The sequence below is a fragment of the Branchiostoma floridae genome, unplaced genomic scaffold, assembly GCF_000003815.2.
Source record: "Branchiostoma floridae strain S238N-H82 unplaced genomic scaffold, Bfl_VNyyK Sc7u5tJ_321, whole genome shotgun sequence".
Classification (NCBI taxonomy): Eukaryota; Metazoa; Chordata; class Leptocardii; order Amphioxiformes; family Branchiostomatidae; genus Branchiostoma; species Branchiostoma floridae.
The window spans coordinates 26,346-48,286 of NW_023365803.1; the positions used below are offsets into that span (position 1 = coordinate 26,346).

Sequence of the window (21,941 nt, forward strand, 5' to 3'; positions counted from 1 at the left end):
AACAACGCAAATCGAGCATCCCCGCGATTCAAGGACAGTCCTTGCATACAGCCATCAGCCTAGATGGTCGGAGGAGAAAAAGAGAAAGAAGAACAAGACGAGAGCGGAGAGGGAGGTACTACGTAGCGGGCTACGGCAGCCGTCCGTCCCAGGGAGCCGCCGAATCCGTAGGAAATCCCGACCGTAAGCATGGCGGAATGGGACGGGAGAGATGTGGAAACGGAGGGCTGGAGGTTGCAGAGCTTTACCTGGTGCCGCTGTGGAAACTGCGAGCGGATGTCCACCGTCCATGAATGCGTCTTCTGTCATGACTTAGCGGAGGCGTAAGAGAAGGGGCTCTCGGAGAGTGTGGGGCAGTGACGCCGGTGACCTCTCCTGCCTGATAAATCAAGACCGGTTTTACACCGCGTCATCGCAAAAGATGTACTGGATATGGCTCTCATCGCACGGGCCTACGATACTACACGAGGCTTTGACAAAACCCTTCTCAAACAGAACCTACCGATTTCAGGCGCATCGCCAGGTCACCTACTTGCTGCAAGGGAGACTTGGTAAGGAGTTCCGCCATGTCATCCCCTCCTGTGTGGTGTGGGTCATTCATTAGAAATCAGACGACGGGAAATACAAGGGATTCCTTCATGCCGACGAGGTAGTTGTTGACTATCATTATGCACATATGTACTGACATCGCAGTGTTTTTTTTTTGCAAGTTTTAACTGTTCCGAAAGTTGCATGAAGTTCATGTAAAATTCAGTTGTTGTCTGTTTACTTTGTTACTTCCTGGAGAGGCTCACCGAGGGCTTGCCGAAAGAAGCAGAAGACATCATCCTTTTTGCTGCACAGCACAACATTCTGAAGAAGCGGCCAATCATAGATGGTTTCTATACCACCACCGTCCATACCAGCCTTTACCACCTGAGTGCATAGCTGATAAGAATCACGTGTCGTCAGAGACGCCCACACCATGGAGAGGTATTACTTGCAGCTCCAGAAAGAAATGGCGAGGAAAACCCCGAAAAAACAGGTAGTGGCACGCCTCCTCGACCTAGAGTTTGTGGCACGAAAGGAGTACGTGGCAAGTGTGGGTGGCAACCAGGAGGCAAGGGTTGCTGAAATCTTTCAGCGATATCTCTGCTTTAATCAGCCTGTTCACGTAAGTTGTAACAAGTGTTCAAGGCCATTTGGTAGTGTTGATTAAGGTACATTATTGTCACGTCACCAACTGCATATGTAACCGCTCGTGTTTTTTTATTGAATCCCCTAGTCACTTAATGGTTTGTGTTAACTAAAAATGGTTTGTGTTAACTAGACGTTTTCTTAAAGAAAAATTCTGCAAAAGGGAAGATAAAGTCAAGCTAATATTGTCCCTAGGTGTCTCTTTTGTTCCCCCTCTCTCTATATATACACAACCCACCACTGTTGTTGAGAGGAGTAGGACAAAGTCATTGTTAAGCCACAATGCAGTTTTTAAAAGGGACCTTTCTTAACCCGGATTGATTTCCTGTATGTTTCAGTTGCAAGATGAGCTGAGACGGTACGTCGGCCCACAGAAGAAATATTTCCTGCAGCAGCTGAAAGGACGCCCGATACGAGAAGCAGAACTGATACTTTATGCTGTGCAGGAATGCGCCAACAGAAGGACATCCGTGGAAGGATGGTCGGATGGTAAGAATGTAACTTATTTCCCTAAACATACTTTACCAACCAGTCTGCCCATTACACTGTCCAGTTACTATAGAAGCCGTTTAATTGCACTCCTGATTTGACAGCACATTTTGTGGAATTACTCGAGTGGTGCAACAAAGCATAGTTGTTCAGTTGGACTGGTCTCCAAGCAGACCATACGGTGCCTTAGAGAGAATATCAAAGCTGGCATAGGAGTATAGCCGGCCAAAGGGACATAGCCGACTAAAGGGAGTCAAACGGGCAAGTCCCTTGCCAGCTTTGATACTATTTCTAAGGCACCGTAGGGTCGGTCTGCTTGGGGACTAGTTGGACTGCATCACTGAGGGACTTTAACAATTAACAGAAGTGTGCAGTTATCACTTGTGCAATAAATGGGCTCCTGTGACTTGCCATACTTAAATTTTAGTGGATGTCCATCAACGGGCTTTTACTGTATTTCTAATAATAACTGATGTTAGATAATGAAGTTTAATGTCTGACATTCTGGTTTCATTTTATTAGACAAGAAGATGAAGAAGACCATGCAGCTGCTGCCAAAGCTGTTTAAGGGGACAGACACGCCTCCGGTGCCTTTGGGAGAGATGCTGTTTGTGTTGCTGAAGGTGAGATTCAAGTACATGTACCAGTGGCACATATTGTTTGCATTTGCTTTGTTATTTTATATCTTGTTCTTCATGACGTGTCTGATAGAACTGCCAAAGACGGTTTCATCGCGCTGATAGGAGCTCTCTACTGCTACCAGGCATCGCACCTGCGAAGAATACCATCTCATGCAGGATAGGCAAATGAACAAGAAGAACTTGAGTTCCGCTTTTCTGAAGAACCTGTATCTTTGACAATTACTTTTCCTATTTCAGTGGGTACAAGTGCGAAATTTCCAGAGACAACCTGGGGCGTTGGAACAAGGTGACGACCGAAAAGGAATCCAGGAATCTTACACATAGTGCCATGGGGAAGGAAGTAACCAGGAGATGGAAGGAAGCACGGCCAACCACATCTGTGGCCACATCTCCTGCACCACAAGCCACTCCTCCACCTTCTACTCCTCTTCTGAATCTGGTGCCCAAACTCAAGGGCTGGGTGAGAGAAAGAAAGGAGTTGAAGGTGGAGGAACTAGTGGCTGCAGGAATGTAAAACTCCAAAAGCTGTGGGAAGAGTGGTTGACAATATAAGGAATAACTATGTGAAAGAAGATGAGTCAAGTACAGCTGCTGGTTATGTTAGCTGTATTTAGAATATCATGTCATTTATTACCATTTATGTGTATATAAGTTGTTTTTCTCTATTGCAACATGTATGCAATAATTTGTTATGCTTTCTGCTCCATACTTCTATACTGTGCTTGAAGAAAGTCTCAATCATATTGCTTCTCCGCCGCACATATCTACATGGAAGAGCCCAATCGCCACCGTGTGGTTGCAGGGCCTCCGGGCACCACCCAGACTAAAACATCAGGGATGTTGTGGAGCAGGTAAGGTTTTCAACTTTTTAAAATCATCCAAATTCGCCAATACATTTTTACGATGTGTACAAATTCACTTTAAATTCCCATCTTATAGGTTTCATACGTATACTGAAGTGATTGATAACTTGCATTTTGTGACATTGTACAGGAGGACGACGAACTGAAAAAGGTCAGAAGAGTTGACCGAAGAGTAGGCGAAGTGCGAGCTCCTCGAAAGCAGGATAAAGGCAGATGAAGAGGTATCCGCTGAGCTCCTATTCTACCTAGAAGACGCGAAACCAAACTGATACAGGTCTTGAATTTGCACAGTTTATATGACAGAGAGATCTGGGATGTAAGACTACATTAATGTTACCTGTGTTGACAGGAGGAAATGGCTTTGAAGACAAAAAGATGTTACAAAATGGAAGAACGCTGTTGTGTCACAATTACAAGCAAGATCATTTCTGGAGACCCCCCCCCCCCCCCCCCCCTCGTTCAAACACAGGAGGATGCCAATACACCAAAAGCGGATCTCGACACATCAGGAACAGCACCAGAAGATAGGCAAACCTGCAGGCCAGTGGACGTAGCTTCGACTCCTTCAACATCCCAAGTCCAAGTTTTATAGTAAATGTAAATGTAAGGAAATATGATGTTTTGGGATGCACTCTAATACCATCGACCATAAGATGAGAAACTACCATTATGGTGATGATTCGTATTCGAAACATATTGGTCACAATAACATAACATAATAAATAAACATCCACTGCTCACTGAGTTACGTGTTCTATCTGCATAAAGTGACGTCACGACAGCAGTGGATTGTTCATTCCTTGACAAAGACAGATGATTTTTCAAGTTAACATTCATTATTGTACACTGATAACTATAACTGTTTTACAACTGAGAAGATCAGAGGCAGAGAAGAATACGAAATACCTATTTCATCAAAGAAAAGCTGAATCTGCAGGCTCTGCAATGGCATGGGTATGCAGTTAGACGACGCGAAGTCCGCCAGTTGAGAAAAGAGATACCAGAGGTCAGTGCAGTTGCAGCTTCTTTTTGCAACAAAGCTCCATTGACTCCTATTAGTGTAGATGACATTCTACAGAGACGTCAAATAGACTTGGTTGATTTGTCTTCCCGCCAGATCATAGTAAGAGCACATTGATTCTGCCGTGTGAGTAAATAAATGATTGGAATTCCATACTTGTAGCATTATGAATCATGCAAATTAGTAGCACATTTACCCAATTATCAGTAAAATAGCCTCGTTCTTCTAATTTGCTATGGTAAGACTTCCATTCTTTGAACACTTTTTGTTATTTTGGACTAGAGATGATGATCAACATTCTATGCAAAAGAGGAACTTATTTGCATAATCGATGGGAAATGTTTATAATATTTAACTTCAAAAGGTTACTATCAAAGGTTAAGGTATGTGGTCATAGAACTCTAATTTTCCTGTTCTATGTGAAAGAGTGTTCAGTGCTTTAGAATATATTTTCACAGGACAGCAACAAAGTGTTTAGGTACACTTTATCAAACTTTGATGTCTTCAGTGGGTGTATCGTTAAATAACGGCTGGAGATCAAATCTGCATCAGGTGTGGCGAGGCAGCTTTTCAGGATGAGCACAGGATTTGGCAGCAAAGTTACTTTGTATTTGTATTTCTTTGGGAGAAGATCAAAGGTGAAATGCCTTTGTCATGTCCAATCCGATGTTTTCAATAGAATGTCTTCCATTGACCGACAGACCCAATCGACATTCTCCTTGGCAACGTTATTTTTCACAATGTGTTTTATACTGTTTGAAATATTAACACTGTGCATTGGTTCTGACTTGTATGAAAACAATTCAAATTGTTTACAGGAAAATAAAATTCATTTTCCAGCAAATAAAGACCGCCAAATAAATAAACTGATATCGCTTGCCAAACCATCCTCTGCCTTTAAACCCGTCCCTAATATCTCAAATGTGGAGGGTTGCAACAAAGAGATGGGGGAGTGGAAACAACAGGACCACTTACGCACTGCACGAAGTATCCTGAGCCTTGTGCACATTGCACAACTGAGGTGCCCAGGGAGAGAATGGCACAACACGTGAGGCACTGTTGCCCAGGGGGACAGTAAAGTGTGAACTATTATATAACTTGCGAGGCGAATCTTTTGAGAACAATTCTTGCTTATTCAGCCGCTATTTTTATTCAGATAGTTCAAATGAGGAACAAATAAGGTAATTTCGAGTCTGCCGTGGCAATTAAAATTCACCACCAATTCATGTAATCAAGATGAAGTGGTGTCGAGAAGCGGGATAAAATTCACTAAAGGTCTACGACCGGTAAGTGAAACCCTTAGCCTACGTAACTTTTGATGCAGTAGAGAGTGGCCATTAGCCGAGCTGTGAGTAAAAAGTTGGAAGTGGAAAAGTGGAAGATTGTTTGACGTGCCAAGCTGTTGATGTACCCTACTGCGGAGGAGGAAAATGGCAAAGATTTCCAACCATACTGTTGTTTACATCCAGTAGTTTGCTGTACTGAATAGTGAAGATATCTTGTGTGCATCTGGAAGCAATCAGTTCGGTAACAAGCATCCTTTGTGTGTGCAGTATACCAAGCCAGCCAAGAGGGCAAAGTCCAAAGTCCGACCATCCAGACGGGCCAAACCAAATCAGTTAACTGTAGAGCGTCACGCCAGACGGGCCAAAACAAACCAGTAAACTGTAAAGCGTCAAAAAAAAAAGGAATTAAGATGGAAGGGACACATCGAGGTAGGTTCGAAACTAGGCCTGAAGGAGGAGGCTTTGCAAACGTATGTGCAGCAGGCACTGGAGAGGGAGGAGAGAGCCAAGGAAAGAGAAATGCAAAAGTTGAAGTTGGAAGCTGAAGAGAGAGAGAAGGAACGGCAGGTTGAGATGGAGAAACTGCAGTTAGAAGCTGAAAAGCGGTAGTTACAAGCTGAAGAGAAAGAGAAGGAACGGCAGGTTGAGATGGAGAAACTGCAGTTAGAAGCTGAAAAGCGGTAGTTACAAGCTGAAGAGAAAGAGAAGGACCGGCAGGCAGAGATGGAGAAACTGCAGTTAGAAGCTGAAGAGAAAGAGAAGGAACGGCACAGAGATGTGAGGCGCAGGCTGAGTCGGCACGGGCGGAGGTGCAGGCTGAGGCTGCACGGGCGCTGGCGGAGGCGCAGGCTGAGGCTGCACGGGCGCTGGCGGAGGCGCAGGCTGAGGCTGCACGGGCGCTGGCGGAGGCGCAGGCTGAGGCTGCACGGGCGCTGGCGGAGACGCAGGCTGAGGCTGAACGGGCGCTGGCGGAGGCGCATGCTGAGTCGACACAGGCGGAAACGCAGGCTCAGTCAGCTCGGGCTGAGGCGCAGGCTGAGTCGGCACGGGCTGAGGCTGCACGGGCGCTGGCGGAGGCGCAGGCTGAGTCGGCACGGGCGCTGGCGGAGGCGCAGGCTGAGTCGACACAGGCGGAGACGCAGGCTAAGGGGCTAAGGAGTAGTTTACGACCCAAATCATTGACTTTTTAGCCCGACGCCAATACCGTGCGTCGGCGGTCAAATACAGCTCCGATGCAACGCGTCTCGCGTCGGGGGCCGACACAACTGCGTCGGGCATTGCATCGCGTCGGGCATTGCATCGGGCATCGCATCGGTCTCTGCATCGCATCGGTCACTGCATCGCATCGGTCACTGCATCGCATCGGGCGCTGCATCGCGTCGGGCCTTTCACTGTGTCGAGGATTAAGTCCTTATCTCGGGGATTAACGGATTAACTCCACATGGGACCTTCACACCTACCTGTCAATATTGGTGTGTGTTGACAGCGGTTCTGGCCTCCAGAGTGCATGCGATGTAAAACTGATACGCGACTGCACAACCTGACCTGACGTATGTAAACGGACTTTATATTGTTATTTTACCAAACAATTTTAGAAGAATATGAATGAAGAAATTACGGGTGGGTATCAAAATAGGCTTCTCCTCTAGCCTTTGCCTGTTGTGTATTATTTCTACAAAGTACCTGCTAACAATCACAGGATTACTCAAGCATAGAAATACACATCCAGAAATTAGAGCAAGAGATTCATATCAATGTTAAACTGAAACGCGACTTACCACCTGACCTGACGTTTGTAAACAGACTTTATATTAGTGATTTAACCAAATAATGTTAAAAGAATATGAATATTCCCCTAAATTACGGGTGGGTATGAATATCAGCTCATCGCTAGCCTATCCCTGCGGGTGTGTATTTCACAAATTTACCTGCTAACAACTAGAGGTTGAAAGATACAGATTCAGGAAATGAGGCAAGAGACTCATATAATCAAAACTACTCTATTTAATAAATTCATTGGAAGCATCTTTGTCAGAAAACACGTTATAACAGACGATATCAACCTTGCTATAAAGCTTTTTACATGTGTAACTTAACGAGGAATGTACAAACTTATTAACTGACAAATTTGTTAAACAAAAAAAAATTAATAACAAGTACCTTGACTTTATTTAAAAACCACATTAAACAAATATAGTGCAAAAGAGGTGCTAAAGTTCAACCAGAAACATTAGCTCTTTCAGGGCTCGAAATACCACCTGCATATGCAGCTTAGTGCAAGAAACATTCCAGATGTGCAGGTAATTCTGAATTTCTGATGCCCACCTGCACCTAACCTGCACTGGTCCATGTTTTGTGTTTTACTTTGACTTTATTCAAATTGCGACAATAATGATACAATGTGGACACTAGGCAGCAGACTTATATCGTAACCACATACACATACAATAAAAAAAACAAATATCAAGTAAGATAAAATAGTTGATACACTTAAAAACAATTGCAGCTGGAATGTGTGCATGATAAGATAAGAGTTTACAACTAAACAGATGCACGGCTGGAAGTAATCGTTTAGTAGATGTCTTAGTCTTGAAGTGCATTGGAAAGTTGCCTATTGATGACATGGTCACATAAACCCTGGAGCCTAGAGGTGGGTACTGATACAGTGTACCGGTACAAAACTGGCTTTTCTTATTGGACCCGTCCGGAAAGAACGGACCCTAAAAAAATTTAGTGGACCAGGTGTTGGACCTATTGGAAAATGAACAGATCATATGATCAGGTATTCACACCTTTTGGGACTGACCGGTCGAAGAAAAGAATGAGCGAAGTACAGTGGAGTACATAGTCATTTCTACCAGGTTTTACAGTCAATCATACAGAGGCAGTTAGCCTTGTACTTTTTGTAGGATTTTAAGACGCCAGTGGGAGTCGAATACACCGCAAAATAGTTTTTTTTCCAGAAAAATGGACCATTGTTTTGAGTATTCACGAAATCAGGCCCAGGTTCAGGTCCAGCCCGGGCCCTGTTCCTTGGGCCCTGAACAGGTTTTGAATTTTTGTATGGGTACCCCCCCCCCCCCCCCCCCCCCCTATTGGAGTAGTAAAGAAACGGTAAGACATTGCTGTATGAGGCATTCAACAGTGGACATTAGTTCTCTGCATTGGGCAGAATACAGGGGGCATTGTAGCAGTTGGTGCTCAACTGTTTCAGAAAAAGATCCAGGGACACATTGTTTGCCCTTACTAGGTTTTTACATCAATGTACTATGATGTCGGTGCATTGCAGACTTTTACCAGCTGCATTGACTGTTGGAATTAATGGCAGTGGTTTCTTGACTGATTTTAGTACTACGAGATGCAGGTATATTTGTGCAGATAATGTCTGCGGCTGCCTGCACCAGTGCAAGTTTGGAAAAAAGTATTTCGTGCCCAGTCTTTCATAGATACAATCCATAATACATTCATCTACATAAAGTAGAAACATCATACAAGTACTACTTATATAAAGGGCAGAATTGGTGTTGAAGTATAAGAACATTTTTACTAAATTACACAATTCTCATAAAACCCTTTTCTCGGTGATGATTGTTTGCCGACTGCAAAGATGGCCCTGACAAGATTAATGGATATCTATGTCACTAAGACATCAGATCAGATACAGTGAATGCGCTACTTCATACATACATTGGCCAAGAAATATAACAATGTCTTCCTTATGAGAAAAGCAGAACTGGTTATAATGTTTTTTTTCCAGTCTAAAGACTTGAAGCTTCATTTAGTGTCATGCTAATAGTGTCACTAAACACAGTAGGCATCATCTCAATTACTCATTAGTTTAGGTTGGATTGGTACAAGATACATTGTTTATCTGCTGATGGCCTCAAATCGTCATGTTCTCTCCCCTCTCCAACGGCTGCAGGTGCTCCCATTCAGGTTCAAATCTTCATCTCCATACAAATTGCCTCCTGTTGATGAAAAAGTACAGACATACATTACACCTATTCATACAACCGCACCTGTGTTTTTTATCATACATGCGCACATACACATACACATACAAATACATATATAAACACATACACACACATTCATGCCTGAAATTACACATACACAAACATTCACGTAAAGGCATGCACATAGGCACAAGCTCATTATATGCGAACTTACAACTTTGGACAAGTGATAAGGTTACCTCGGCCTTGTGTGAGGATTGCAGAGCTGCACTGGAGAACTTCCTACGTGTATGTTGGTTTCTGTTGGTTTCTGTTGGTAGTTGTTGGTACATGTAGTCACTTCTCCTGCAGTGGCTGGTTCACCTGCAATGATAGATGAAAGTAAAGGTTAGAAAGCGAAACAAATAACTTTGCAGTGTTGTAAAGACTGGCAGATACACATTATACCTCAAAACTCCTGACTGGACGAACACTGTGCTTTTAACTTCATATGGACTGGTGAGACTGAAACGTACACAAGACAACATTTCTCCTGACAGGAAGAACATTGTGCTTTTAACTTCATATGGACTGGTGAGACTGAAACGTACACAAGACAATATTCATCCTGACAGGAAGAACACTGTGCTTTTAACTTCATCGGGACTGGTGAGACTGAAACGTACACAAGACAACATACTTTCTGACAGGACAAACACTGTGCTTTTAACTTCATATTGACTGGTGAGACTAAAACGTACACAAGACAACATTCCTCCTGACTGGACGAACACTGTGCTTTTAACTTCATATTGACTGGTGAGACTAAAACGTACACAAGACAACATTCCTCCTGACTGGACGAACACTGTGCTTTTAACTTCATATGGACTGGTGAGACTGAAACGTACTCAAGACAACATATTTCCTGACTGGACAAACGTTAACACTGTGCTTTTAACTTCATATTGACTGGTGAGACTGAAACGTACACAAGACAACATTCCTCCTGACTGGACGAACGCTGTGCTTTTAGCTTCATAGGGACTGGTGAGACTGAAACGTACACAAGACAACATTCCTCCTGACTGGACAAACACTGTGCTTTTAACTTCATAGGGACTGGTGAGACTGAAACGTACACAAGACAACATGCTTTCTGACTGGACAAACACTGTGCTTTTAACTTCATAGGGACTGGTGAGACTGAAACGTACACAAGACAACATTCCTCCTGACTGGACAAACACTGTGCTTTTAACTATATAGGGACTGGTGAGACTGAAACGTACACAAGACAACATGCTTTCTGACGGAACGAACACTGTGCTTTGAACTTCATAGGGACTGGTGAGACTGAAACGTACACAAGACAACATTCCTCCTGACTGGACGAACACTGTGCTTTTAACTTCATAGGGACTGGTGAGACTGAAACGTACACAAGACAACATTTCTCCTGACTGGACGAACACTGTGCTTTTAACTTCATATGGACTGGTGAGACTGAAACGTACACAAGACAACATGCTTTCTGACTGGACAAACACTGTGCTTTGAACTTCATAGGGACTGGTGAGACTGAAACGTACACAAGACAACATTCCTCCTGACTGGACAAACACTGTGCTTTTAACGTCATAGGAACTGGTGAGACTGAAATGTACACAAGACAACATTCCTCCTGACTGGACAAACACTGTGCTTTTAACTTCATAGGGACTGGTGAGACTGAAACGTACACAAGACAACATACTTCCAGACTGGATGAACGCTGAGCTTTTAACTTCATAGGGACTGGTGAGACTTAAATGTACACAAGACAACATTTCTCCTGACTGGACGAACGCTGTGCTTTTAACTTCATAGGGACTGGTGAGACTGAAACGTACACAAGACAACATACTTTCTGACTGGACAAACACTGTGCTTTTAACTTCATAAGGACTGGTGAGACTTAAACGTACACAAGACAACATTCCTCCTGACTGGACGAACATTGTGCTTTTAACTTCATAGGGACTGGTGAGACTTAAACGTACACAAGACAACATTTCTCCTGACTGGACGAACACTGTGCTTTTAACTTCATAAGGACTGGTGAGACTTAAACGTACACAAGACAACATTCCTCCTGACTGGACGAACACTGTGCTTTTAACGTCATAGGAACTGGTGAGACTGAAACGTACACAAGACAACATTCCTCCAGACTGGACAAACACATAGCCACACACACACACAAACACACACACACACACACACACACACGACACCTAATGTGCTTCTTAACTAGTTTCATTTGTACTTATGCATACACATTTACAATGATGTGATGTCAAACTAATGAGAGAAAACATAAATTTTCACTTCCTGCATGGCTGCAATCTCACCGATGTCTGTGGAGAGAAAAGTCAGAATCAATAAATTACTGCATGGCTACAATCTCACCTATGTTTCTGACAGAAAAGTCAGATTCAATAAATTACTGAGTTCTTAACCGGGTGAATGGGTTTGCTAAATAGCTCCAGCACCATCATGCCGCACTCGGAATTGGCAGGAAGGCTGGTCATCCTCCAATGTGCCTGTACAAAGTTGCACAGATACAAATGGTCAATCGTGAGGAGTTTCCACACAGCAGCATTACAGAGGGCTCTGTGCAAACCGGGGTCCTGGTCCGCAGAATGGACCAATTTGAAGGAGATCTACTTTGACTTGGACCCAACACATCTCAAGGCTTCAAGCGCAACTAACAGTCAGGGACCCGTCGAGAAACCAAAGTCACCCCGGGTTTGCTGGGCTTTCAACGAAAATAAATACGACGTCACGTTTTGCAGATTTGAGCACGTCTGCAACTTCTGCTGGAGCAAACTGAGCAAAAAATACAGGCATTCGTAGACGGGATGCGAACGGAAGAAGACAGACTCCAAGCAGTCTAGCGGCGTGCAAGCCACTGGGATCACGGACAAACTCCCGCAAAAGCAAGCGCGCGGATCGGTACCATGTAGCACCACCAGTTCCGTAGGACGCGCAACAAACTATGTTCACCTCATGAGAGGTTCTGTGCCCACGCACGATTCGGCTGTTAGTTTTCGGGTTTCGCACAAAACTTGCGGTATTGATGTTTGTTTATGTATTTCCTTCAACGGAAGGTGGTGCAACGTTGCACACTCAGGACGGCACGAGTATACATGCTTTTGATTCTTGCGTCAATTACAGTGGTGACAAGATGGACTCAACTTCTGCAAAAGAAGCAAGCGCGGTGTCACACAATATGGACGGTATGTCTAAATTCGGTATTGATGGTAGTTTGCCGGCTTTGCATGAAAAACGGTGTGGATCTATTTCTTTCAATAGAAGGCGGTGCAGCCTTGCACATTCCGAACAGTACAAGTACATGTACCATCAATCCTTGGGACGATGATTCAATGGAAGTAATTACTTCAACAGAAGGCTCCAGTGAGGTTTCTTTTGACTTGTTCCCTTTGACAATTAGCACTCATGTGCACATTTTGGACAGGGGTTTACGAACCTTGCCAATCAGCGATCATGTTTCTTACATCCTGGACATTAGTTTCCGAGCTTCCATGGAAGCAGTGATGTTTTGAGTTCCACGACAGAAGCGCACGTATATAACCGTCGGGAAATGACAACTAGCCTTCAGCATGACTTATCGGATTATCAGCGCTGGCATGACAAAGTCATAGAGTCTGGCATGTACGCCTGCCAAGGTGAGCGCATACCTGTCCCGAGCAAAATACATGTCGGCGCCTGGCATGCCCTATTGGAGGGCTGTCACGACAAAGTTCCTTCCGGTCAACAGTCGCCATCGCAGCTGCTGGGCCAGACCAAGAAGTCAGCTTTTGCAGCAGGCACTTACAGCAACTTCCGAACCCAGTGGAGAGAGTTCCTGTTATTTTGTGATTTGTTTAGAACTGCCAATTCAAATTGAGACAAGCACATCCCGTGTATATCATGTTCACAGCTCTCATGCTTCCAGGTGTGGAAGAGTGTACATTATTCACTCATACGGAAGACATAGGCATACATTGTGCCATTACATACAAGTTCCTGTGTTTCAGTTCAACTATATGTCAGGGTGATTCTAGTGTTTTACCGCCTCAGACTGTAGCAGCATATGTTTTGCTGTAGTTGATTCTAAGCACGTCGTCATGTTTAGATATACATGTATAACACTACTAGAGCAGGGCACGCCAATCTGTTAGGTATATGGGTAGTTTGGCCACAACTCTGGTCAGCCTCGGCTCCATGATGTCAAGTTAAGCCAGTGTTACTACTGTTACGTTAAGAACAAACAACTGCGCTAAAAATGACCTAGCCAGCTCCATGACTTCAGACTTTGTGAGTACGCAAGCCATAGGAATCTGTCGTGCCATTATATAGGCATTCCTTGTTAACTTAGGTTCACGGCAATTCTAGTTTCACCGCCTCAGACCATAGCAGCATAATCTTATGTTCGGCTTGTCGGCACATGTCAGGTTTAGTATATATGACCACTAGAGTCGGGCACGCTGACTTGTTAGGTATATGCATAGATTAGGTCACACTTCTGGTCGTATTTCACTTGTGATTTCAAGCTAAGCCAGTGTTATTATTAGTCCTGTTCAGAAAGAATTGATTACATGCCTTAGAAATGCTGTAGCCAGCTCTACGACGTCAGAACTGTGAGTGTGAGTACTCCGCAGCCTGCAATTTTGAATCATGTTACTGCGTTGTTCAGCAATCGCCCAATTGCTTGGCTTTAGCCTGAGTATCATCCTCCATAGTGACCGCTGGCTCACGACTATCTTGCTAACCATGGTTAGCTTGGCTTATCTCCTTGGCACGATTACAGCCCTCTCCCCCGGAACAGCAAACTCCCTTCGGGCTTGGTCTAGGTGGTTGCTCATATTTCGAATTAAAGTTCTCTTCAAAGCCCACTGCACTCAGGTCTCCTTGCCGTTACTCAGAGTGAGAGTGCAGATAATTGTGTCAGATTTGGGCCTGCGCAAATCTAGTAATTAGCTGCGCCATGACCTCCGCCCTCACATGACTCATTCTAGCTTCAGTCTAACACGGCTGAGAGGCGTAGATTCTAGGGTTCCATTTTTATTGCCCAACCACCCACCCACCTCGTAGTTGCTCATATTTTTAAGAATTAAAGTTCTCTTCCAAGCCCACTCAGGTCTCCTTGTTTGTTATTGTTGTTGTTATTGGGTGGGCCGACAACCCACTCTTTGCAGCCAGGGGCTGAATTGCCAGGAGCATACAATAGTCGGGGGGGTAAATCGCAAGGGTATGGAGCAAGCTGCCATTCGTCGCCACTAAGGTGACCTCAATACGACAGTCGCATGTGTCTGGAGCGAGCTGCCATTCGGCGCCACCCAGGTGACCTCAACACGACTGTCACATGTGTCTGGAGCGAGCTGCCATTCGGCGCCACCCAGGTGACCTCAACACGACTGTCACATGTGTCTGGAGCGAGCTGCCATTCGTCGCCACTAAGGTGACCTCAATACGACAGTCGCATGTGTCTGGAGCGAGCTGCCATTCGGCGCCACCCAGGTGACCTCAACACGACTGTCACATGTGTCTGGAGCGAGCTGCCATTTGGCGCCACCCAGGTGACCTCAATACGACAGTCATTGCCCCAGGTGCTGCCAAGGTACTCGGAGTGAGAGTGTAGATAATTATTACTGCATGGCTACAATCTTTCCTATGTTTATGAGAGAAAAGAATCAATAAATTACAGCATGGCCACAATCTCACCTATGATTATGAGAAAAAGAATCAATAAATTACAGCATGGCTACAATCTCACCTATGATTATGAGAGAAAAGTCAGTATCAATAAAAGTACTGCATGGCTACAATCTCACCTATGTCTTTGGAGGGGAAAGTCAAAATCAATCAAAGTACTGCATGGCTACAATCTCACCTATGTCTTTGGAGAGAAAAGTCAAAATCAATAAAAGTACTGCATGGCTACAATCTCACCTACATTTTGTATGTCTTTGGAGAGAAAAGTCAAAATCAATAAAAGTACTGCATGGCTACAATCTCACCTACATTTTGTATGTCTTTGGAGAGAAAAGTCAAAATCAATAAAAGTACTGCATGGCTACAATCTCAGCTATGTTTTTGACAGAAAAGTCAGATTCAATAAAAGTACTGCATGGCTACAATCTCACCTATGTCTTTGGAGAGGAAAGTCAAAATCAATCAAAGTACTGCATGGCTACAATCTCACCTATGTCTTTGGAGAGGAAAGTCAAAATCAATAAAAGTACTGCATGGCTACAATCTCACCTATGTCTTTGGAGAGGAAAGTCAAAATCAATAAAAGTACTGCATGGCTACAATCTCACCTATGTCTTTGGAGAGGAAAGTCAAAATCAATAAAAGTACTGCATGGCTACAATATCACCTATGTCTTTGGAGAGAAAAGTCAAAATCAATAAAAGTACTGCATGGCTACAATCTCACCTACATTTTGTATGTCTTTGGAGAGGAAAGTCAAAATCAATAAAAGTACTGCATGGCTACAATATCACCTATGTCTTTGGAGAGAAAAGTCAAAATCAATAAAAGTACTGCATGGCTACAATCTCACCTACATTTTGTATGTCTTTGGAGAGAAAAGTCAAAATCAATAAAAGTACTGCATGGCTACAATATCACCTATGTCTTTGGAGAGAAAAGTCAAAATCAATAAAAGTACTGCATGGCTACAATCTCACCTACATTTTGTATGTCTTTGGAGAGAAAAGTCAAAATCAATAAAAGTACTGCATGGCTACAATCTCTGACCTATGTCTTTGGAGAGGAAAGTCAAAATCAACAAGTGACCGTAGGTAACAAACTCTGTGACCTAATTATGGTTTATGTTGGTTGTGATGTTTTCCGTGGTTTATGACTCGGTGTTTATATATATGAATATTATGATCAGTGGGAGTCTGCGAAAACTAACACTGCTCCAGAATTAATGTGTAGAAACGAGCTGTTGATATGGTACGTGCTAGTGCACATACCTGTTCCGTGGTGTAGTGCTACCCAACGTTTGCATGGAGATCGTCACAATGTCACCAGTGTCCCTATATCTGCTTGACTTGCATGTCAAGCTCTGGATAGGGACATGAGCCATGTACCCATAACCGCCTCTGTCCTCGTACATATTCTGGCCCCTTATCACTAAGTCTGTGTCTGCATACCCTACACCTGAGGGAGCCTAGCTTCACTGGGTTAAAATTGTGTGTTCACGTTAGTGTCTGCTTATTCCCGAGTTGTTGACAAAACCTTATCGCAGAGTTCATCTCCAAAAGCTGTTCTGGAATGTACTTTCCTGTGTGGCTCATTGAGAACCGACTTTTATGTTCCTTTAATGACCCCTGTCAATCAAATGCCTACTCCCCCCCCCCCCCTACGAGGTAGCACAGCTGTTGTCAATTTCCGACGAGGACAACATCTGCTTGACGGTATCTAGTTACCACAAGCACAATCATAACGAAGACCTGGACCAATATACCGAAGACGTAGGGGTGATTTTTGAAATTATTACATCCATAATAAAAACAGCTACGGCGAAAAAAAAATAACGTGCATCATTTCCGAAGCGAGTACAGACGACATGCAAATCCATATGCGATGTAAGAAGTCAGAGGGGCGAGTAGAACAGAAATAAACAATATATACAAATATCCTGACCGACCCGGGAATCGAACCCGGGTCCTTAGGATCACAACACCAGCAGTCTAAATGACTGAGCCAAAAGCCTGACAGGCATTTGGCATGATCATTTAGCACTACTTCAACCCCCCACTGTTACACTACTCCCTCTCTTCTTCTCAAGATTCGTCCTCGAATCTCCGAGTTCGAGCACCCTGTGGGCAGGCACATCTCCGGCCTGTTATCCACCAGGGCCACGTTGGGCGCCAATGTTAGCTCGGTCGGTAGAGCATGGGACTCTTAATCCCAGGGTCGTGGGTTCGAGCCCTACGTTGGGCGCCAATGTAAGAAGTCAGAGGGGCGAGTAGAACAGAAATAAACAATATATACAAATATCCTGACCGACCCGGGAATCGAACCCGGGTCCTTAGGATCACAACACCAGCAGTCTAAATGACTGAGCCAAAAGCCTGACAGGCATTTGGCATGATCATTTAGCACTACTTCAACCCCCCACTGTTACAGCGATTGCGGCATACGGAACATAGAGATATAGGTGCGAACACTCAACGCACAAAGTGATTACAATACTCTGTTACTGTAGGTTACCCTCCAGTGTCACAGAGTAATAAAAGTACTGCATGGCTACAATCTCACCTATGTCTTTGGAGAGAAACGTCAGATCAGTAACATATGATGCATGGCTGCTCCCTAATCTGTATCTGTGGAGAGAAAAGTAAAAAAGAATAATTCTTCCTGCATGACTTTGATCAAACCTGTGTCTGTTTATTACACACACATGTAGGGGTGGGTACCGGTACAAAAAATTCAGGTCCAGGTCCGGTACAGGTCCAGAGGATCAGGTCCAGATTCAGGTTCCTGATTCCGTATGACTCATACCAATGATCCATTTCACTGCAAATAAATCTGTTTGGTGGAGTATTAGACTCACACTAGCGTTTTAAAATCCTACAACGCTAACTACACCCGTACGATTGACTGTAAAACTGGGTAGAAATGACTATAAACTCTACTCTGCTTCGCTCTTGTTATTTTCTTCCACATACAAGCGCCAAAACGTGTGAATGCCTGATCAAATAATCTGTTAATTTTCTAATAGGTCCACCATCCGGTCCATCTATTTGAAAAACCGGTTTTGTACCGGTACGCTGTACCGATACACAGCCCTACACACATGGACACACCAGTCCTGCAGGCAGACATGCAAACACACACACAGAAACACACACATACACACACACACACACACACGCAAACATACACACAGAAACACACACATACACACATACACACACACACACACAAACACTCTCACACAGGATAGTGAATGTTAAGAGAAACTGCCCTTTTTTTACAGCATGTTCCTTGCCCTTGTGTCAGGGTTGTAGATCCGCTCTATTGGAGAATCACCCATAGCTGTTTCTGTTGGGGGTGAGTCACTTCCACTAGCCGGCCTGTAGTTGCTGGTACTGCAAATAAATGAAAATGAAGGTAAAGAAATGTAAACATATTAGATTTTGCAGAATATGCACTTCCTAATTCATGTGTTAATGTTACATGGAACAATAAACACTGCACTTGTTGGTTGGCCAATCTTTACGTCGATACCTTCAAATGACAGCCTGGTACATGTATATGCCTGGCATCAGTAACACAAACATACATGGAACTAGAAATAAGATTAAGAATCATAAAAAAGTACCTGCCTACAAGACAAATATAGCTGTCATCTTAAGATGGTACTAGCCTAACTGAATTGAAGTCTTAAAAAGGCTTTCCTTTCCTTCAGTACCTTGACTGGCCGATGTGCTTTTAATGACGGAATCTGACTTTAGAATAAACACTCACTCAATCACTATCCATGGTTGGATTATACTGCTGCTGGAGTCCCTGACGTATTTGATATCTAAGATTGTATTCTTAAGTTGTACATCGTGGTTAATTAAGACTTCTATGTGGATCCTATATCTGTTGTTTATCAACAAGTGGCCCAGGATCCAATTCTGAATCTGCAGGGTCGTGCACACTGCTCACATATGAACTGGATCTGACTCTGCTCCCTTGTCACTGCCCCTGCTGCCGAAGTTGCTTTATGTCTGCGTCAAGCCTCTTACTCAGACAACTGGTATCTCCAAGACAAAACTCATTAACTACAGCTGGCATCTCAAACATGTATCTGGCTTCAATAGAATCATAGCTTTGTAGCTTCCTTTAACACAGACAGAAATGGAACCCTGAGGCAGAATCTGACTTCTAACGCAACATAGTCTATCATGTGACACTATAGAATGTAAACTCTGTTGTTACATTGTTATTTTGTCTTTAGGCCACACCAATTTAATTTCTTGGTTCACGGATTTTTTCATAAAGAATATGGAGCGAGAGGGCGAAATAAAAATAAAAATTATAAAATGGTTGGGGTAAAGGTAATGGCTAATCCAAAACATAAAGAAAAAAAGTTTTCAGCTTGATAAAAGTACAAAAACACTACTTTTGTACAGTAACAGCACCTGTACCCACACTTTAAGGAGCTTATAATATAAAGGCCAATTTGCTACACCAAAAAGTTGGTGAATGGTTTCATTAATGGTGAAAATTTGCTGAGTGGTAATTTTTATTTTCATTTTTTTCCCAAAAAATAGGAGCGAGCGGATCCGCGAACCAATCAATTAAATTGGTGTGGCCTTATTGCCATGAGAAATGCGACATAGTTTCTTGCCTCATGAACTTGATGAAGGCTATGGACGGAAGCCATAGTGAGTTTCTTTCCCTCCACCTTCAACGGCTAACAATTATTAACTGGCATTGTAAACAGTACTTGCCTTCAAGACAAATGTACTCGCTGCCTTACTGAATTTGAGTTTGAAAATTTTTTTTTAAATATAGCTCGCTTTCCTTGCCTTCAATACAAAGAAATCAATGAAACATTAACTGACATCCTAAAATGAAATCTAACTTTAAAACAAACATATCTGACATCTAAGATGGTATTCCTTGGTTGTCCATCGTGGTTGAATAAGAACTCTATATGTGCATCCTAATCCTATATGATATCTGTAATTTACTAACAAGTGGCCCAGGAGTCCAATTCTGAATCTGCAGTGCAGGAATAAATTTTTTTATTCGGATAAGACTGAGGGCGGACTATAATCAGATTGCCGAAGGGCAGTGTGAATGCAATTTTGGTTTGAAAAGAAAATTTTTTATTCTGATGATAAAAGTTTTATCTGGGGTCTCAATCAATGTGAATAGGGTCATAGGAAAATGTGCCTTTAGGCCACACCAATTTAATTTCTTGGTTCACGGATTTTTTCATAAAAAATATGGAGCGAGAGGGCGAAATAAAAATAAAAATTGTAAAATGGTTGGGGTAAAGGTAACGGCTAATGCAAAACATTAAGAAAAAAAGTTTTCAGCTTGAAAAAAGTACAAAAACACTATTTTTGAACCAAGAAATTAAATCAGTGTGGCCTTGGTTGCAGTTCAGTGGCTTTACAATTACATTTATGCAATGCAAATGTCAACTCATGTTATACAAAAATGAACCTGTTATCTCCTTGTCTTCCTCATTGTTGCTACTGGAAGACAAGACAAGGCTAGGCTACCCATTTATAGCTATCTGCTTAAATCAAAGTTTATGGTTATGGGGAAAATTCACCACTCAACAAGGCCTACCCAAGGCTAGTAACAACATTCTCCCTAGACAGGGCTTGAAATTCATTTTTGGGATGAGGTGCACTGGTGCACCCAGCTTAAAAAATTGGGTGCACCAAAAACATTTTTGGGTGCACCACTTAAATCTAAGTACTAGTAATAACCTAATAATAAAACTTAGTTACAAGCTATCAAATTCTTAAACAACAGACATTTTTATTAACTTTCTAACACTTAGATATCAAGATTAATTAATATGTACATGTATACTTTGATAGCTTTACAAACATAAACCTAAGAAAATATTTGGGTGCACCCTGTGCACCCAGAGAAAATAATTGGGTGCACAGCTCCAATTTTGGGTGCACCTGGGTGCACATGCACCCAGTATTTCGAGCCCTGCTAGATAATGGTAGGCTTGTATTCTCACTCCTTGGTATGGGAGTGCATATGGTACTGTAACAACGGGAGAACCATATATATATATATATATATATATATATATATATATATAAGCAGTATAAAGGACTGTTCACAGTGGTTTTAAGTTCACGGTAGCACCACGCACTGTACTGTTACAGTAGTAAATTATCTTACTGCCATGGAAAAATGTTCGTGGGGGTTTTAACTTTGCGGTGAAGTGGCCACTGCAAAAACCGTGAACATTTTTGCATGATTTACAGTAGATAATGCTTGGACAAGTTTGATGGAAAAGTACTACATTACATATCAAGAGGAGGAAAGCAAATGCCCACGTTTAGCAAATAACACTCTTGGTTGGCTAAACTCCTTCCAGCTTTGTGATATATATTTTATGCCATGGAAGGATCTGTTTGGAGACTTAGATAGGCTTTGGGTAGCCTATGATCCCACAGGTATTCTCCAAGCAGATTTGCCAATGGTATGACAATTTATCCTTGGGTGAAAATAGTACTAATATGGCCATTGGACCATTTTCATGGCATTTTATATCACAAATTATCCTTAAAAGTTTAATTATATAATTTAATAGACACCTTACAAAGACCAACAAGGGGATTAACAGCATCAAGTTGATCAACTCATTTAAAAAAAATGTACATCAAAATGTTGAGAAATATTCAAATATGAATGGTGCGTTCCAAAAATAGTATTGGGGGTAGGGCGTAACTAAATTTCTTTATACATGTATATATCATTATCATTACCCA

The 21,941-nt window shown here is 42.9% G+C and overlaps 1 protein-coding gene and 1 long non-coding RNA gene across 2 annotated transcripts; both read left to right on the forward strand.

Moving 5' to 3' along the window:
- Positions 1–760: 760 nt before the first annotated feature.
- LOC118408664 lies at positions 761–3,598 on the forward strand. The gene is made up of 5 exons (XR_004830335.1): positions 761–1,665; positions 2,188–2,288; positions 2,544–3,157; positions 3,300–3,390; positions 3,519–3,598. It is a non-coding gene; the product is annotated as an uncharacterized LOC118408664 (long non-coding RNA).
- Positions 3,599–5,995: 2,397 nt separating this feature from the next.
- On the forward strand, positions 5,996–6,666 carry LOC118408670 (flagellar radial spoke protein 2-like). Its single transcript, XM_035809523.1, has 2 exons — positions 5,996–6,081; positions 6,252–6,666. Exons 1-2 carry the CDS (start codon positions 5,996–5,998, stop codon positions 6,664–6,666), a joined length of 501 nt encoding a protein of 166 aa, XP_035665416.1.
- The last annotated feature ends 15,275 nt before the right edge of the window (positions 6,667–21,941 follow it).